The sequence below is a fragment of the Mus musculus genome, chromosome 4 (assembly GCF_000001635.26).
Source record: "Mus musculus strain C57BL/6J chromosome 4, GRCm38.p6 C57BL/6J".
Lineage (NCBI taxonomy): Eukaryota > Metazoa > Chordata > Mammalia > Rodentia > Muridae > Mus > Mus musculus.
This window is the reverse complement of record NC_000070.6, coordinates 48,661,572-48,679,231: the sequence shown is the minus strand read 5'-3', so window position 1 is coordinate 48,679,231 and position 17,660 is coordinate 48,661,572. Positions and strand designations below refer to the sequence as shown.

At 45.1% G+C, this 17,660-nt stretch overlaps 2 protein-coding genes across 5 annotated transcripts in view; both read right to left on the bottom strand.

Moving 5' to 3' along the window:
• Positions 1 to 5,739: 5,739 nt before the first annotated feature.
• Cavin4 (caveolae associated 4) lies at positions 5,740 to 15,718 on the bottom strand. Its single transcript, NM_026509.3, has 2 exons — positions 15,203 to 15,718; positions 5,740 to 7,267 (listed from the first exon to the last, which is right to left on the bottom strand). Exons 1-2 carry the CDS (start codon positions 15,608 to 15,610, stop codon positions 6,587 to 6,589), a joined length of 1,089 nt encoding a protein of 362 aa, NP_080785.2. The 5' UTR covers positions 15,611 to 15,718; the 3' UTR covers positions 5,740 to 6,586.
• Positions 15,719 to 16,099: 381 nt separating this feature from the next.
• The window catches only part of Tmeff1 (transmembrane protein with EGF-like and two follistatin-like domains 1), a 78,062-nt gene continuing 76,501 nt past the window's right edge, over positions 16,100 to 17,660 (bottom strand). For 3 of the 4 annotated variants that reach the window (XM_006537838.1, NM_001356272.1, NM_021436.3), the window contains exon 10: positions 16,101 to 17,231. In XM_006537838.1, the coding sequence (XP_006537901.1) occupies positions 17,147 to 17,231 (85 nt within the window). In that variant the 3' untranslated portion in view covers positions 16,101 to 17,146. Of the gene's footprint in view, positions 17,232 to 17,660 lie in introns of all 4 variants that reach the window. The other variant, XM_006537837.2, reaches the window with a different exon arrangement.

Here is a 17,660-nt window from a genome sequence, read left to right as displayed (position 1 = left end):
AACACGCAATGAGAATCTTCTTAGGTTTCCCTTGCCCCTCTAGGCAGGGGGCTTGGAGGGACTGAAAACTGACTGGGTTCCAAAGGAGCCTGAGAGTCACTCCTGTCTCCATGGAAACCCACCCATAATGCATTCAATTCAGGAGGAGGGAATGATTTGGGGAGGGGGAGGCAAAGGTTCCCAGCTGCCCCTCAGGGGTCTTTCCAGGGAAGTTTTAAGAGTCAAACAGTTCTGCCTTTGGAGGCGGGGAAGGTATTCATACAGCTAAGGAAGACTCTTGCGCGCGCTGGACTGGCTAGCAGTAATGACGCTGCAACAGGATCCTTCTGCACACGTTTATTGGGAGAGCTTGATTGCAGAGGCGAAGAGACCCCGAGCCAAGAACTGGTGCTGCTTATATAGGCCTAGAAGAGGCATGTCTCACACCCGGATTGGTTATGCACTACGCCTCATTTGCATGATCCTCATCTGATTGGCTACTCTCTGTACCTCACAGAGCCTCATTATCATACCTCATTTGCATGTCTCACATCTGATTGGTTATACTCTCAAAGCCTCATTATCATGCCCGGGCCAGGCAGTGTCTTTGCAAAAAACTTTACTGCATATGTACACATTGGTTGTTTGTCCAAACTTATGCGTGGTGGCCAGCAGTAGTCAGTGCCACTCTGCAATGGCACATGTGGCTTCCCACAGAAGATACTCATTTCAATGGATTTTATTTTATCCTAAACTGAGGTATTTATTCAGCTATGGTTGTCAGTGGAAAGTATGCTCTGATGGAACATCTAACGAGATCTAATAAATGAAGACATTGGGCCCATGAGATTCTTAGAATCTTGGGTGTTTTACAATGTGACATAGCGGGCAAACCAGCAGGAGTGATACCTTCACGGACCCAGCAAACCCTACTCACTGTGCCCCTTGTGTGCATCAGGCACCTCTTGAAGTAAGTTAACTTTGGGAGAGGGAGCTTACGAAGCCATGACTGAGAAACTTCTGGCCCTTCCTAATTAATGCTGTCAGAGTCACCGGTAAAACTCAATTTGGGATTTTGTCAGTTATGAAAACCCCTCCTTTCAAACTGTCAAGACTGACTGATGAAAACCCACCACTTCACCTATCTACTTTGTCAGAAGTGCCTGAGGCTGGGTGTTTAGCTCAATTGGTAGAGTGCTTGCCTAACATGCAAGGCCCTAGATGGAAGCAGGAAGGTCAGAGGGTCAAGGTCATTCTTGGCTACTTACACAACAAACTTGAGGTAAGTCTGGGATATGAGATATACTACCCACCCCCACCCCCACCCCACCCCCCAAAACGTGTGAATCTCAGCCTCTCCTCTAAGCTGTGATCTATAGCTCTCCCCCATCAGCCCTCACTTAAGACTAGCACTTCAGTTCAGTATGTCCAAAACAGGCCTCAGTACGGGGTAACAACCAAGTTCATTGGGTCACATAAAAAAGACAGATGTATTTATTCTCGAGTGTTCAGTCTACATATATGCTTGTGTAACTGCGCATACTTTGTAGGGTCCGGAAGAGAATGTTGGATCTGGAGTTTGGGTCTGCTTTGAGCCACCTTGTGGGTGCGAACAAAATGCTGCAAAAGCAATTGAGCCATTTCTCCAGCCCGCGGGTGACATTTTGAACTCTGCACATTAGGACTTAAACTAGGCAGTGCCTTCAAACTGAACCCTGCTTTCATATGTAGCGGATTCCATGCTCCCATCCCAACCACCTCCCTCCTGACGCCTTGCCACCTCCTGGTAGGGATGAGGCTCTCTGCAAAGGGTAAGCTTTCATTTCAGCTTCTCCCAATGGCCATGAACTGATGAAATGGGATGCCCTGCTCTAAATCCTGCTTCCTCTCGAAGCAACCCACAACATGCAGTTCCCCAAGGGGACACAAAGGCCTGTCTCCGGTCATGGCTGCATGCTACCTTTACCATCGTAACTTGTCAGACAGGTGCCTTACATTTGGGGGAAATCCTGCATATGCAAAGCCTCTGGTAAAATCGGCACTTTGGTCTGCAATTTTGCTACTAAGCCTTGTATGGCGTTTCCATCAGCTAGAACTTGAAAGGGGAAGAATGTGCCCTACAAATGCATTTTAAATCCCTAACACATTCTGATGTTTTATGCTGTCATTCAGCTCCAAGGTGACAAACACCAAAGGATCACGGTAAAAATTGGTGTTCTTGCTGCAACCAAGGCCATTTTGTTGAGCAGCCACACGTACCCTGGCAACTGGCCTTGGCCAGTGTAGCGGGTGACAGAGGCTTTTATCACAGTCTAAATGGAATAGCGTGCTGCCTTAGTTGGAATTTCAGGTGCCAAACAATACACAAGAAGAAAGCCACCCGTGTTAAGGATCAGGAGCTGTCTTTCTTTGAAACACACAAGAAGCAGGCAGAGCTCTGGCCTTGAGCAATGAATAGATTGAAGAGCTCACAGTGGCCTTCAACCTACAAGGAGGCAGTTTTACTTCTCAAGGGCATGGGTGTGCTGAAGGGAGGGCAGACTAGCAAGAAAAGCAACCCGCGGGAGCGTGGGTTGGTGAGTCCTTCGAGACTCAAGTGAAGCAGCAGCTTTTCTTGATCGCCCAGCACTGCTAGATTCTGATCTGGGAGGGGGCAGCCGAAAATGCCAGGACATCGCCTGCTCAAAGGAGTCATAGGAGTGGCCCAAAAATGAGCAGCAAGCGCCTTCACTACAGACCAGGCACCAGGATGAAAACATGACTAGCCCTCTCCTTATTTGAAGATCAAACCTGAACTTTCAGAAAACCAGAAGCTATAGAAAACCTGCCCCAAAAGAAAAACGAAAGGAGTCCAGTGATTCCATGTCATCAAAACGCAGTTAACGTGGTTCGGAGGGACACTTTGTATAATGTGATCCAAGACCTGTAGCAGATAAGAATACAGTGAAGGGTTGAGAGATGGCTCAACCGTTAGGAGTATTTGCTCTGTAACCCTCAGGATGACAGTTCGAATCCCAGACCCACAAAAGCAGCTCACCTGTAAAAGGCAGGCAGAGGTAGGAGGATTGCTAGCTTCTAGCCTAGAAGAGAAAGTGGGAGAACTACCTTCAGGGAGAGATCCTGCCTCCAGAGAATAGGTGGCCTGCCAGAGGTCACCTGATGGCCTCTTCTGACCTTAACACACAAGTGTACACTCACACACACAGACATGCATAAAAAAGAACCACAAGCACCAGGCCTGTTCCAAACCAACATAATGTACAAAAGGCAAAGAAGACAAAATGGTTGGATTTTTTTACTTTGGCTTCTACTTTTTATTCATGAAAACTTGTTTTGGGGAATACACACAAATCCACTCTCGACAAGCCGAACGCCCGTGTTGACTCCGATACCTGGATCATCACATGCAGGAGACAGGCTTGCCTTTCCCTGTCTCCCCTGGCAGAGCCTCCACCCCAGCTCCTCACCTAGCAACTGCAGCAGCTGCCCTGCTCCATCTCACTCCCAGAAGGGGGTAAGTCCCTCGAAGGGTTTGACTTGAGTAAATTGTTTAAAGCCTGGTGTGTAACACTGCACTACTGATCAGTAAGTAACCGGGTGTTTTAAAATAATGAACACTGCCTAGAATGTCATTTACGTTAAGTGAGTGTGTGAATTTTGCAGCCCATCATCTCCACGCCATGAAAGAAGGTAGAAGATACAAGAATGTTCAAATAAGAGCACAAATCGGAAGTGTTTGAAGTTACCAGTTTTAGCACTTTGATTTTTTGTTTTGTTTTGTTTTGTTTTTTTGACAGGGTTTCTCTGTGTAGCCCTAGCTGTCCTGGAACTCACTCTGTAGACCAGGCTGGCCTCAAACTCAGAAATTCACCTTCCTCTGCCTCCCAAGTGCTGGGGTTAAAGGCATGCGCCACCACGCCCAGCTGAATAATTTAGTTCATGCTCTGAATTCACATAGGGGTTTCACCAGGGGTTGGGGGAACAACCTCAACCTTGGCATAGTGCCAAAATGTGGCCAATCAAGGCTTCGAGTAAGTCACGGTAGCGGCCATCATCGATGGTGCCTTCTTTGCGAAGTTACGGATGAACTTGGCCATGGTCTAAAGTGGAAGGTACATCTCCCCAAACCACCGGCTGAATGTCAGTCACCCCTGGAGGGACTGGTACAAGAGATCCTTAATGTAGAATTTAGGGATGTCCTAGACATGAAAAGATGCTGACACATGATCTTACAACATGGAGGGGGACTCCTGTTAGTGAACACAGAGCACAGGATTACAGTGAGCCGTCAGCAGCACAAAACATCCGGTGGTTCTGGTGCCAAATGCTAGCTATCAAGACAAGGAGCTGGCCAGGACATAGCTCCTTCCCAGTCAGACTCTAACATAGCTGCTGGTGCAACACTTTAAAAGCTGTTAAGGCTGGATATTAATGAGTCAGTAAACAAAAGCCCTAGATATTTGCAGAAAAATATTTTAGACCAAATGAAACAAACGGAAAACAACTACTGTAACTTCTCGATATTCTTCCTACCCTCGACTTACCACAGCTCTGACTTCCCTATATTCCCTCGGAGCCTTGATTTACCATCGGTTAACTCATCCTTCATTTGCATATTGTGGTTACCATTCGTCATTGGTTAAAAGATTTACAACCACAATACTGGCCTCACGTTTTGCAATAACATCATCTCACATTCAAATTTATTCTTGGACACCTAACCTCCTTCTCAGCTGTTATGAAAATGTGTTTGGAATTATTCTTTCAAAGTTTTACTCAATGCTTTAGTTTGCAGTATAAAGAGAACAAGATGCTGTGTAGTGGTGATGCATGCCTTTAACCCCAGCACTCAGGAGGCAGACGCAGGCAGGTGTCTGTGAGTTAGAGGCCAGCCTGGTCTACAGAGAAAGTTCCAGGACATCCAAGGCCACACAAAGAAACCCTGTCTCAAAAAAAACAAAAACAAACAAACAAACCAAAAGAGAGGAGGAGGAGGAGGAGGAAGGAGGAGGAGAAAGGAGGAGGAAGAAGAGGAAGAGTAGGAAGAGGAGAAGGAGGAGGAGGGAGGAGGAGGGAGGAGGAGGAGGAAGAGGAGGCAGCAAGAAGAACATGTATTCAGGCCATGCGAAAAGGAAACTATACTGATCTGTACATATAAAGAGAATCCAGGCTCACTCCATTTGTGACCTGTTTCAGCCTTCTCAGTGCTGGGGTAGCAGACATGCACCGTCATGCCTGCATTTATTTAAGTACTACATGAATATTCCAAATTAAACTAAATGTGAGTAAAATATATATATATAAAATCCTACCATCTTTTCCATATCAAGAAAATGACCTGAAGACTACAGTGTGCTGGAAGTGCGGAATCAGTATGGTTTTCCTTCAGTAGCAATTTCTACTTCTTGACCACCCAGATGTAAATCTAAGAGGTAACAGGAATTGGACGCCCTCCAAGGTGGCTGTGACAGCTTAGGGGTGCTGTTCTTAGCCCTAAAGGGCTCACTCTGGAAAACAGGCATGCCGGAAGTCATTCCCATGTCCAGCACATCAGGGCAGACCCCAGAAAAGCCACTTGACAACTGAGCCCCATACTTCTACCTTGTGCTGTGCAAACAACACCTGCACTCGCCCACACCATGTCCAAATCTAAAGACAATTAGAGGCAGATTTCCAAGGAGTATGTTAGGACGTGGCTAAAAGGCCAAGGTATGGTCTCAGTCTGTAACGAGAAGGCACCCATGCAAGCATTCTTTTTTCACTCTTTATTCCGTGAAGACTTGTGAACCACCCCAGTTTCCGCTCAGCTCTGGCCTTGGAGCCTGTGCCGAGGGCTTCCTCACAGATGTAACTGTTTCCATTCTGTGTTAGGGGAGCCAGTGCGATTTGTGGGCTTCTCCACTTGTCGTGTGTCTTGTTCTCACAAACTCTGTGACACCACCTCAGATCTCAAGTTCTCCAAGAAGTACAGGAAGAGCAAGCCCTTTTTTTCATTTTAGCATTGAGAATATGTGGCAACCAGCCAAGTATCTCACTAGAATAAAGTTATGTTGCCGCAGCTAAAATGTTCAAGTCCCAGACTTCCATTTCCTTTCCCTCACACAAGAACTTTGTAACCTTCATAAGGCTACTGACTCACTAATGAATCTCCAGATGTGAACATCTGGATAACACGATGTACTCATCAGCTACTCCCCTTCTTGACTGGATGTGTCAATCCTGACCCAGATCTAGAGTTTGCTGATGAACAACGGACACAGATCCGTTGTTCCTGTGTTATGAATGGCATATCATCTAACTGACCAGAGCCGTGCAACTATTTTCTCATTGGCCAAGAGCTGCCACGAAAAGGCATGACGTAAGGGGGTAGGCAGACAGGGGTGGGGTGCTGTCAGAGTCATATATTCTCAGGGGAATAGAATTCCCAAGGAAATTGTACAAAAATTGTATATAATATTTCCAGCATCTTTAGGATTTTAGAGGTAAGAAATGAAGCTTTTCTACCATCTGCCTTTCCACTGCGGATGAATATAAATGAATATGAATACCACACCATTCAAACTACAACCACATGATTCCAAGTGATGGATGCTCGTACTTAAATCCTCTATGAGGACTGCTTTAGCTCCAACAGGAGTGACTCGTCATCCTCTACCCTCACCTGGGGTTTAAAAGTCACCTTCAAAGGCTCAGGCGTTGGGGGGTCCCCTCCTTCTTGGGGACTGTACCCTCCTTTGGTCACCTCCTTTTCTGTTTCACTGAACTCATCAGAGTGGAACTCATGGATGGGCCCCAGAGCCAGGCTACCTGAGATGATGTCCACGCCCATCCCTCTGTCTACCTCCTGGCCCTCGGCCTTGGGATCCTTCGCTTTCCTAAGGCTCCGAATCTTAAAAGCTTCCTTTGAGGGAGCGGCACTGGAAATCGATTTCTTAAATCTTTCCCCCGACTGCCTCAGCCTCTCTCCTGACTGCCTCAGCCTCTCTCCCGACTGCCTCAGCCTCTCTCTCCTCTCAGGAGTGACTATCCTAGTTCTAATCCCACTCACTTTCTTGTCAAGAGTCTGCCGTGTCTTCTGCATGTTTTCTCTGGAAAAGGCTTTCTTGATGTGGTCAATGTGCTCTTTGCCTGACTTCCTAAGCCTGGCAGATCTGCTTTCTTCAACATAATACTCCTCATCCGAGGAGAGCTCTATTGGGGGATCGAAGACTTCTTCGGCCTCCTCCTGGTTCTCGGGCAGGCTTCTGTCTTTAACAACAGACAGGGATGCGGGGCAGGGAATGTCCTCCTGGAGGAGAGAAAAACAATGCATGTGAGTACTTCCTTTGGAGCAGGCACCAGCTTTTACCTCTGACCACACCTCACACCTTACCACCCGCCTCTCCCTGCTGTTTGTCCCCAGCCTACATCTTTCAGGGTTTCTCTCTTTCTCTCTCCTTGGCCTTTTTCTCACAATACTGTATCTTCACATCTCCACTCCAAAGCTCACAAACTTCTCCCTCTAACTATAGCACAGGCACCTCTCAGAAGGACAAGCCTCAAGGCCCGTCCATCATCCTCATCCGTTATATTGCCTTTCCTGCCTTTCTCAGCACCGGTGGCCATCTAGGCAACACACAAGGTAAAGATCTCAGGAACACCACCCCAAATACATCCTCACCCTCTTGTCCCACAGTCAACTGGCCATCAAGCTCCACCAATAACACTGCAGCATACTGAGCTCGCTTCTCACTCCTCTACCCATGCCTTAACTCAGCTCCTCATCGCCTCGGGTCTGAACTTGGGCCATCAGTCTCCCCCAGGCCCTCTCGTTCCAGATCATTCATTATCTGAGAGTTTCCTGAGAAATACTTTTACAAGCAGAGTTTGGTTAGAACCCACTGAAGACTTCTCAGAGCCCACCAGTGTTTAAGAATTGAACCTGAACCTTCCAGTATGCTTAGAAAGCTCTTGACCTGACCCCACCTTCCTGCTTCTCTAGTCACAATCCACTCTCAAGTTCCTCAAACACAAATGATTTTGAATCCTTCAGCAAGATGGGTCCACCCTAGAGCAGTCTGAGATGTAAATGCCAGGATAGCTATGGACGTGCCCCAACGTACTTGCAGAAGTTCATGTCACATCTCAGCGCCAAGTAGTTGGACACTAACATTCTACACCTTCGTATACATGGCTGCCTCTCTCTTCAATGCCCCCTTAACCTCTTTTTAACTTTACAAATGATAGCTTTCTTTAAGAATCTATTCAAATGCCCTAATTTTTCCCAGGCAGAGAAGGCCAGGTCAAGAAAGGCTCTAGGTCCAGTAGTGAGGACAGAAGTTACTATTCTGACAGGAAGACTTCTCAAGGTTTTGAGGACAGTAGGGACATGATTTGACCCATGCTGTGCGAGTGTCACTCTGCTAGAGACAGGGCATCTGGGTTAGGACACGCAAGGAGAATGTAGAGTGCAGTGGTGAGTTTAAGCACAGGGAAGACAGGGCATCTGCGGGCAGGGAAAGGGGTGAGAAGTCTTCTGACTGCAGCTCTGCTTGGGAAGTCAGAACCCATAGAACCCATAGAACCCATAGAACCCGTAGCTAGATCTACAGAGGGAGGAATCTGCCATTAACTGAGAAAGCACAGAAGCAAGAGACCCTGTCCTTCGATGCGCAGTGGGTATTCGTGCAGAGAGGCTGAGAAACCGGGATTCAGGAGGGAGGTAAGGGCTAGAAATATGCATTAAGAACTATTATGTAGAGACGACATTAAAGGGAATAGGACTAAAGCCCTAGGGGCCAGCAGAAAAAAATGGAAACAGGGCAACCTCAGGAGGTAGGAGGTGGGGGGGACCCTCTAGAATGTACCAGAGACCAGGGAGGTGAGAGACTCTCAAGACTCAAAGGGAGGGACCTTAGATGAAGTGCTCTACAGTGGGGAGAGGGAACTTGTAGACTCCACCTCCAGTGGAGGGACAGGCCATAAAGTGGAGGGATGTGGCATTCCACAGTCAAAAACTCTGACCCAGAATTGTTCCCGCCTGAAGGAACTGCAGGGACAAAAATGGAGAAGAGCATGAAAGAAAGGAGGTCCAGTGACAGGCCCAAATTGGGATCCATCTCAAGGGGAGGCCTGGGTCCCTGACACTGTTCCTGATGCTGTGGTGTGCTTGCAGACAGGAGTCTAGCATAGCTGCCCTCTGAGAGGCCCAACAAGCAGCTGAAAGAGTCAGATGCAGATACTTACACCTAACCAATGGACAGAAGCCGGGGACCCCGGTGGTTGAATTGAGGAAAAGCTGGAAGAAGCTGAGGAGGAGGGCAACCCCATGGGAAGACCAGCAGTCTTAACTGACTTGAACCCCGAGATCTCTCAGACACTGAACCACCAACCAGGCAGCATACACCAGCTTATATGAGGCCCCCAACACATATACAGCAGAGGACTGCCTGGTCTGGCCTCAGTGAAAGAAGATTCACCTAACCCTCGAGAGACTTGAGGCCCCAGGAAGTAGGGAGGTATGGTGGGGTGGGGGTGGTGAGGACATTGGAGGACATCCTCGTGGAGACAGTGGGGAGGAGGTATGGGGTTGGAAATGGTCATGGGGCAAACCGGGAGGGGGATGAAGTCTGGGCTGCAAAAAAGAATTAGAGAATATATATAAAATTTATTAAAATCATGAAACTCTTGCACAGGGAGACTGCTCAGCTGGTGAAGTGGCACAGCTATATCCACTAAAAATGGCGAGAAGCACAGCTGCTCGGCACAGTTCCAGCAAAGCCGAGTGGATTACTACCATTGCTGTCCTTCTGTCTCTAACTTTTGGAGTTTGAGCTCTGTGTGTTGCATTCTTGGGGACTTGCTACTTTATGAAAATCATAAAATTAACTTTATCTGGCCACTATTTGGAAGTCTTCCTTTTGCCCTGGAGATCATTGAGCACAGATAAGCACAGAGTTAAATGAGGTTATCACTCCAGAAATCTTCTTGGGGTATCTTCCCCTGAGCAAACTCAAACAGCATAATCGGTGCAGGGTAAACAGAGAGACAATTGGCAAACTCTGACTGACCAGGAGAACAGGTTATAGGTTCAAGGTCTCTTTTTATCATAGGCTTAGGTCTCTAAAAATGTAGCTTAAAGATAGGGGACACGCAGGGTACATCCTGGAGAAATGGAATTCAGTAAATAGGACAGATTAACTAAAACATTTCTACTTTACAGTGTAGATGATGAAACATGTAGTAAGAGAAGTTATTATATAATTTCTATTTGCTATTCATAAAAAGACCAGTTCAGATACTCTTGTTTGTCCGGAGTGCTTTCAGACAGCAAATACTGCCAACCTTCAAGCAGGCTGTCGTATAATAAACGTGCTTGCTCCGGAGGAGACTTCTTTGGACTCTTTAACCTGAACTTGTTACCCTGCACATACAAAGAAAGATCAAGCACACACTCTGTGCCACTTGGACAATCACTGGTCTGTCTTTGTTCTGTGAAAACTGTATAAATAAAGAAGCAGCTGATTACTAATCGGTCAGCTGAGAGATTCCCCTGGCCTGGCTCCCTCCCTCCCCTAGATGATCACTCCTCTACAGGCCACCCTGTCATCAAAGACCCTCCAACACTCCTCTCTGTGCCTGCGGAAGGCTCTCTGGGAAGGCCCCAGCAGGGAAGAGTTTGCCACCCAAGAGAACCTAAGTTCAGACCCCGGAACTCACGTTAAAAAGGAGAAGAGTTTGGACTCAGGAGGTAAAAAACACTTGCCAAGCAAACCTGATGGCCTGAATTCAGATCCCACGGCAGGAGGAAAACCAGTTCCCAGCAACTGAATGGTGTTTCATTCAAAACTCCTCAGAGGTAAAAGGTATCTCAAAATTCAGAGTGAAATTGACTTTGGGAAAATTCTATACCATCCCAGGATGGCTTCAGATCAAGCGAAGTCTCCTATCAAATGAGTCATCTTAAAAGCTTTATTTGGCTGCCACAGTGGTCCATGACCATAGCCCCAGTTCTTAGGAGGACTCGGGAGGAGGACCACAAGATCAACACCAGCCTGAATTACACAGTAGGGCGGGGGAGGGGTGAAGGGCAAAGCCACTTAAGAGAAGAACAGACTCTGCCAAGTGTGTCAGAAGAGAACCAGCTAGAGACAGGCCAGCACAGGGCACAGGTGAAAGAAACTGGTGTGCCATTTAGAGGTTATTTCTAAAACACAACAGGCAAAAACTTCAGGAATTACGATTTTTTTTTTTTTTGAGACAGGGTATCTCTGTGTAGCCCTGGCTATCCTGGAACTCACTTTGTAGACCAGGCTGGCCTAGAACTCATAAATCCACCTGCCTCTGCCTAGGATTAAAGGCGTGCAACCACTGCCCGGTGAATTATGACTTTTTTTTTCTTGTTTTTTTTTCTAGACATGGTTTCTCTGTGTAGCCCTGGCTATCCTGGAACTCACTCTGTAGACCAGGCTGGCCTCAAAGAATTATGACATTTTTAAAAACTGGACCATGAGTTAAATTTTCTAAATGAGACGTTTGAAATTCAGGTTGATTCCACTCAACAGATTGAATAAATACACAAGAAGGATGTTTGCACACACTCTAAGACATGACCAGCTTGATAGTCAAGAAGACATCCTTAGAATCTAATTCCTTCACTGAAATGGCCTTGTTGGCTACAGGATCAGAATGCTCATGAGCCCTGCCTCTCCTGGACAAAAGAGGCAGAGGTGGGCGTCTAATGACTCTCTGATGAATCAGTTAGAGGCAGGCAAGTTATTCCTCTCCCTTCCTGACACCTGTTGTGGGGAGCCGCCTCAGCAAAAGTGTGGGCTGGGCGAGCCTAAGAAGGTATAATTAGAAAAGGAAAGAGCCAAAGGGCATCAGGGTATTACTTGGTAGACAGAGATCCCCAGAAGCCTGCAGTGGAGGCGTAAGACACGGGGAAACTGGAGTATCACACATCCTTCTCTTCAAACACAGAGCCGACAGTACAAAATCAAGCAAACAGAGACAAAGGTAGGGAAAGACCTTGCCGGGGAATCTAACACAGCCCCCAGGAGCTGGGACCACTGTGAGTTAAGGGCAAGCACACAGTGCTAACGACAGAAGGTTGATGGGGTAAATTACAGTTGACTTCTGAATACAATCACATGTCTATATCAAAGTCCAGGTAAAACTAGCTTTTTATTGTTTTTGAGACAGGGTCTCACATAGCTCAGGCATGCCTCAAAAATCACAGGATATCTGAATTCCCAATCCTCCTGCCTCAGCCTGGCAACTGACAGGACTGTAGGTTTACACCACCACACCTGGTCTAAAGGACCATTGTTACAGCAGAATGAATGCTAAGGATCCGAGAAAAGTGGAAGCGAATCAGTATCAAAGGAACACAGCCAGCAACACTTTGGATACACAGAAGTGCAGAACTTATCATTAGAGGAGACTGAAAACTTTCTAGCCACAGACTTGTGCTTCCTTAGTAACTGCAATTGAGAAGCTACGCTGTGGCTCATGCCACCCACGCACAGGGAGAGGGATCACCAGTGTTCAAAGAGAAACAACCTGGGTAAGAATGTCAGGCAACCTTTAAATGCCAACATTCAGAATTTGGCCAAAAGCTTAGACGTATACAACTGTAGAAGATAAGACACCAATAAATATTATCAACAAAAGAGATGCCTGGGAAAACTTAAGGAATATCTCAGATAAAAATGAAGATATATGGGGGCTGGTGAGATGGCTCAGTGGGTAAGGGCACCCGACTGCTCTTCCGAAGGTCCGAAGTTCAAATCCCAGCAACCACATGGTGGCTCACAACCACCCGTAATGAGATCTGGTGCCCTCTTCCGGTGTATCTGAAGACAACTACAGTGTACTTACATATAATAAATAAATAAATCTTAAAAAAAAAAAAAAAAAAAAAATGAAGATATATTTAAGCGGCCTAGCTCAGTTTCAAATAAGTTTAGAAGGGACAGTCTTCGATGAGAATTAAGTAAGGTTAATCTTAACTGCTAAAAATAACCATGTAAATATATCTATATACATTCTAACCTATAACAAGTACAGAAATTTCAGTCTTAGGTCAACAATATGAAACTTCCTATTTTCCCTGTAGGCTTCTAAAAGGTAGCAATTTGTTTTGTTTTGACAAACTCCTGCATAATTTATACATCTTAGTTTCACATCATCTTCAAGGTAGTCTGTCTTAAAAGAAAAGAGCTTTATGATTAGCTAGTATCTCTCAGTTTCTTTATGGAACTATAGAATCCAAACACAGGAAGGAAATACCAGCAAGTTACAGAGAATAGAAACAAATAGAAAAACAGCTTTTCTGTAGGGGTCAGGGAGAGAATTTCACCGATAGATGGAGCCAGGTGAAATTTCTGTTTCCTTGCTGCAGCTTCTGTGAATCCTGAGGGAACTGCTTTGCTTATAGGTTCCCCTGATACGTGGGGCCCCCAGTGTTCTTCCTGACATAAGCATGCACATGAGGGTGAGCAGGCAGTGGCTGATGCCCCAGGAGGTGAATGGATCTATTCTTTGGTCCCATGCCCAGCTCATCACTATCTGCACCAGTACTGGAATGGACACCTGAAGTCAGGTGACATTTTTAAGCCTAGAGAAAGGCCTCTCGGAGCTTATAAGAAAAGGGTGATGGGAAAGAACTTTAAAGACACCAGTGTACTCTTCTATCTTCGAAATTCCCCATCTTTTCCCTAAATACCCTGTGAACTGATAAAAACAAATCCAAAAGTACCTCTCGCCCATTCCAGCGTAACTTGAGTCTGGGACACTGCCGAATGCACAGAGAACGTGAAGGTTACAGGCCTGACGTTTCTATCACTGTTTCTGTATTTCATGTTGTCTGCTCTTCTAGGGTTCTGTGCACACTGACTTCCACTTTTAAAAGTATATAGATGTGTGTATGCATGGATGGACATTCCCACACATTCCTGACTTTATGCTTACAACAAATCCTCTGACACACAGGAAATTCGGGGCCAGTAGGTTTGGAAAAATTTAAAGTTCATAATACATACTATCAAAAATGTCTCCCAAAATGTGCCAACTGATTCTCCCAAGAGCAGAACTGGAAAGACGGGCCTTCCCTAACCTTTGTACTTTGGATTTACAGTTCTGTACCAGCCAGTGTTTAAATAGGCAAGCAAAGATCCCTGGTGTCATCTGCTTTGTCTTTTCTTATCATCGTTCATTCTTAATGTGACTAAAGAGTCCAACTTGTCCATTTAATTTACAAGAGCTTAAGAAATATACTGTATTTTTATAATACAATATATGTATTTCCCATAGGGTCTTTTAAAAACATATATTGAGCATTTATAGGATCTTAGCGGGGGGGAAAAAGGCTTCCCAATTGAGTAAGGAATTATTTATGGACTTCTATATCTGTATTATTGTAAGAATAATATTAAGACATAAAACTTAATGGGGAGTTGGGACTCAGTGTCTATAGTACTAGCACTTGGACGGCTGTGGCAGGATCACCACCATAGTTTGAGGCCAGCCTGGATTATTAAATAGTGAGGGTTAGGTCACCATGAACTATGGGCTGGACTGTCTTACAAAACCAGTCAACATTTTTAACACAAATAATGGCCTGATTTGGAAACACTTAGCTTTTCTTATTGTGAATAATACAAAAAAAATTCCAATGGACAAACTATATTCAGAGTTTTTGATTTACTGGTTGAGTTCTTGGTAAGAATAAATCTATGACTGCCTGGGTGCTGGCTCCTAAACTGTTCTCTTTTAGGGGGCTGCTGTAAATCAAACACAAGCCTCGGCCACATGAACAAGTGTTCTACTCCCGAACTGCATCCTTGGAACCTCCCGGTTTCTTCTTTTATGTAGCAAAACCAGTCTTCAAACTTGAGATTTCTTAAGACCCTTTTGGCTCCAACATTCTAAAGTCTACTGGGTCACTGTGTTTACTAAGACTCAAATGCTGAAAGAACCTGACAGTATTGAGTTTCAAAGGCAAGAAATAGCCCGAGCCACAAGCCACAGTTCACATTCCATGACTAATAAGAAGCCTGACCCATGGGCGAGAGACAGCAGCATTGGTTAGGAATGGTTCTCTCTCCCAAGGTGACTATTTGGCGAGCTCAGTATATTCCCATATACCATGGCTGACATGTGACATTGGACACCCCTGTGACTCGGTGGCAAAGGATGAGAGGGAATATGGTCATCGAGCTGGCCCCAAATGCAAGCTTACCTGGAAGATTACCACTCGGAATTTGTTTTTCTTCATTATTTCTTCTTGCTTGGTTTCGACTTTGGTTACACGAACCTGTTGCTTCTCTACCCGGGCCTTGACATCCTTAATGTGAGCGCTGACTTTCCGGGTCTTCTCAAACAGCTTGTTGACAACGTAGCCCGTATTGCTGTGTGACTGTGAGAGCTTCAGCAGGTCTATTTGGACAGACTTTATCGCGTTACCCATTTCTCTGTGTCTCTCCTCAATTCTCTTCTGGCTTGCCTGCACACTGTCCACGACACTGGCCACTCTGTCCAGCACGGTCACAATGGTGAGGGCTGCGTCTTGGTCTTCATCTTCCGTCACACTTGACAACCGATTCTGGTGGATTTTACCAGCATTTGAAGCTGATCCGTTGTGTTCCATTTTACTTTTTTCTCAGCAGAAGGTGTCCTATGGCAATCCGGTTCCTACGCCTGGAGCCAAAAGTCGGCTAGGAAGCAGGCAACGGAGCTGCTTTAAAGGGTTGAAAACCGCACCCTGGAGAGTGGTCAAGTATTTATAACACAAGTGCCCATACGTGACTGCCCTGCAACATGAGCCCTTGCAAAGCACCGGGGCCGGTTCCAAACATGCTTGCCGACTGACTAAGGACCTCAAATAAGTCTGTGTGGGTGGGAGGGGGAAACTGTGAGAAGAAGTTCACTAAAGCCACTATGTTACTCATACTGAGCCTGCAAGCCAAGTTGCTTCAAACACTGAACTAAGTTTTTCTCTTTGGATCATTTCAGGGGGTGGTTTGTAAAAGGAAAGAGAATTCTGAACTGCAATCTTCTTGTCCTATGAATTGTTCCTATTATTAGTACTAACAGACCAATATCAAATAATACAATAAATGAGCACACAAAGCAGACCGTATAGTGAAAACATTATATTATAACATGCTTTTCCAAATCAAATTATTAAAATTAATATTTAAGTTTAAACATAGTCTTTAAACTCTACATGCATACTTTTGACTGGCTAAACTACATGTTAAACGCCTCGATACATTCTACTCACAGTTCAGACTTTGAAACACCAACGATCTATTAATAGAGCTACTACAGGACAGATTTGAATTAGAGGTCTTAGGTCATTTTTAAGCTCACTTTCAGAGCACCAATCATTAACAATTATTTCTGCATTGTATTCACAAACACTGATATAATTTGTACATTTATATTAAAACAAATACAATGTTTAAAAATGAATGTGTATTAAAGTAGTTTAGCTGATACTGTAGGTTTTATTGCAATCTGCTCATTAAACGCCCTATCTTGACAATATCTAAACCTATTTTCAGTGACCTGTTCCACCGTTAATTCCCAGGCCCCTTTTAAAATGATTAGGATTATTTCTTCAAGGAGAGAAATAGTCAACTGCAGTTTGTACAGCTTATAAATATGTGACATCTAACACATACACACAGCTTGGCAGCCCATGCAATAGGGGAAGTGTCTAAAAAAAATCAGATACTAAACCTCAAAAGCATTTAAATATCTATTTAAACACAGTGTCCTCTAGATTTTTTTTGTAAGAAAAGTAATCTGTAAACATCTTTACTTTAGTTCATGCTTTGTCATTTGCTGTGGTCACTGGGGAAGAAGTATGACTTTATGACCACCGTGAAGTGGGTCCATCCGTCTCTGCAAAAATATTACATTCCATGGATAAAGAACAAGTCTTAGTAGTATCACCATGTGTTACAAATTCGTGAAGCCAATTTCTGTATTTAAAAACATAAAACAGAGACTACTAAACAGTCAAAAACTGTTGTAGCTAAATATTCTAAATACGAGCCAACAGTACTACACTAAAAATGTCCAAAAATAAGGCCTCTGAAATAAATATTTCCATTCTTTAAAAAAAGACATAATAAATGTACATCACGTGGTCAGTGCGCATATAAAAGTCCGCGGCTCAGACCATTCTGGATGAAGTGTCTGAAGTAAAATGACCCAGGTTCTGCTTCTGCCTCCGCCCTCTATTGTTCTTGGGGCATTTCCTGTTGCATTGAAAATACAGATATTAAAAAACAAAATCAGTTAAGGATGTTTAAACTATGTCAAAGTAACGCACAGTTCACACACTGCACCCGTTAGAAAAGGAAGTAAGAGACTTAATTCAAGGCACAATGACTGGTTGTTCTTTGCTCTATAGCTGGAGTTGGGAGGGGTCACACACTGCTGATACACATTTCTGAGAGGGACGTCGGCCTCTCTGGCCCGGTAAGTCCTCAGTTCCCGAGACTGATCGCTGTGAAGGTGAAAAGATGCTGACCTCACTACTTTTCCTGAGCATTATCACAGCGCCAAGGCGACAAGGAAGCTTCTCTGACGGAGAGCAATAGCACAACACCGATGATCTCAGACAGGATGCGCGGAAGCCCTCTAAGTCAATCAGAGCTGGAGTACACCTAGTTGCGGCATGCCAC

What these genes read in the sequence shown, in the direction of transcription:
- Cavin4 (NM_026509.3), bottom strand. Translation starts at nt 15,610, where the DNA reads ATGGAACACAACGGATCAGCTTCAAATGCTGGTAAAATCCACCAGAAT. An exon ending in TCCGAGTGGTAATCTTCCAG is followed by an intron (nt 7,268 to 15,202) that starts GTAAGCTTGCAT and finishes TCTCTCCTCCAG; the next exon opens with GAGGACATTCCCTGCCCCGC.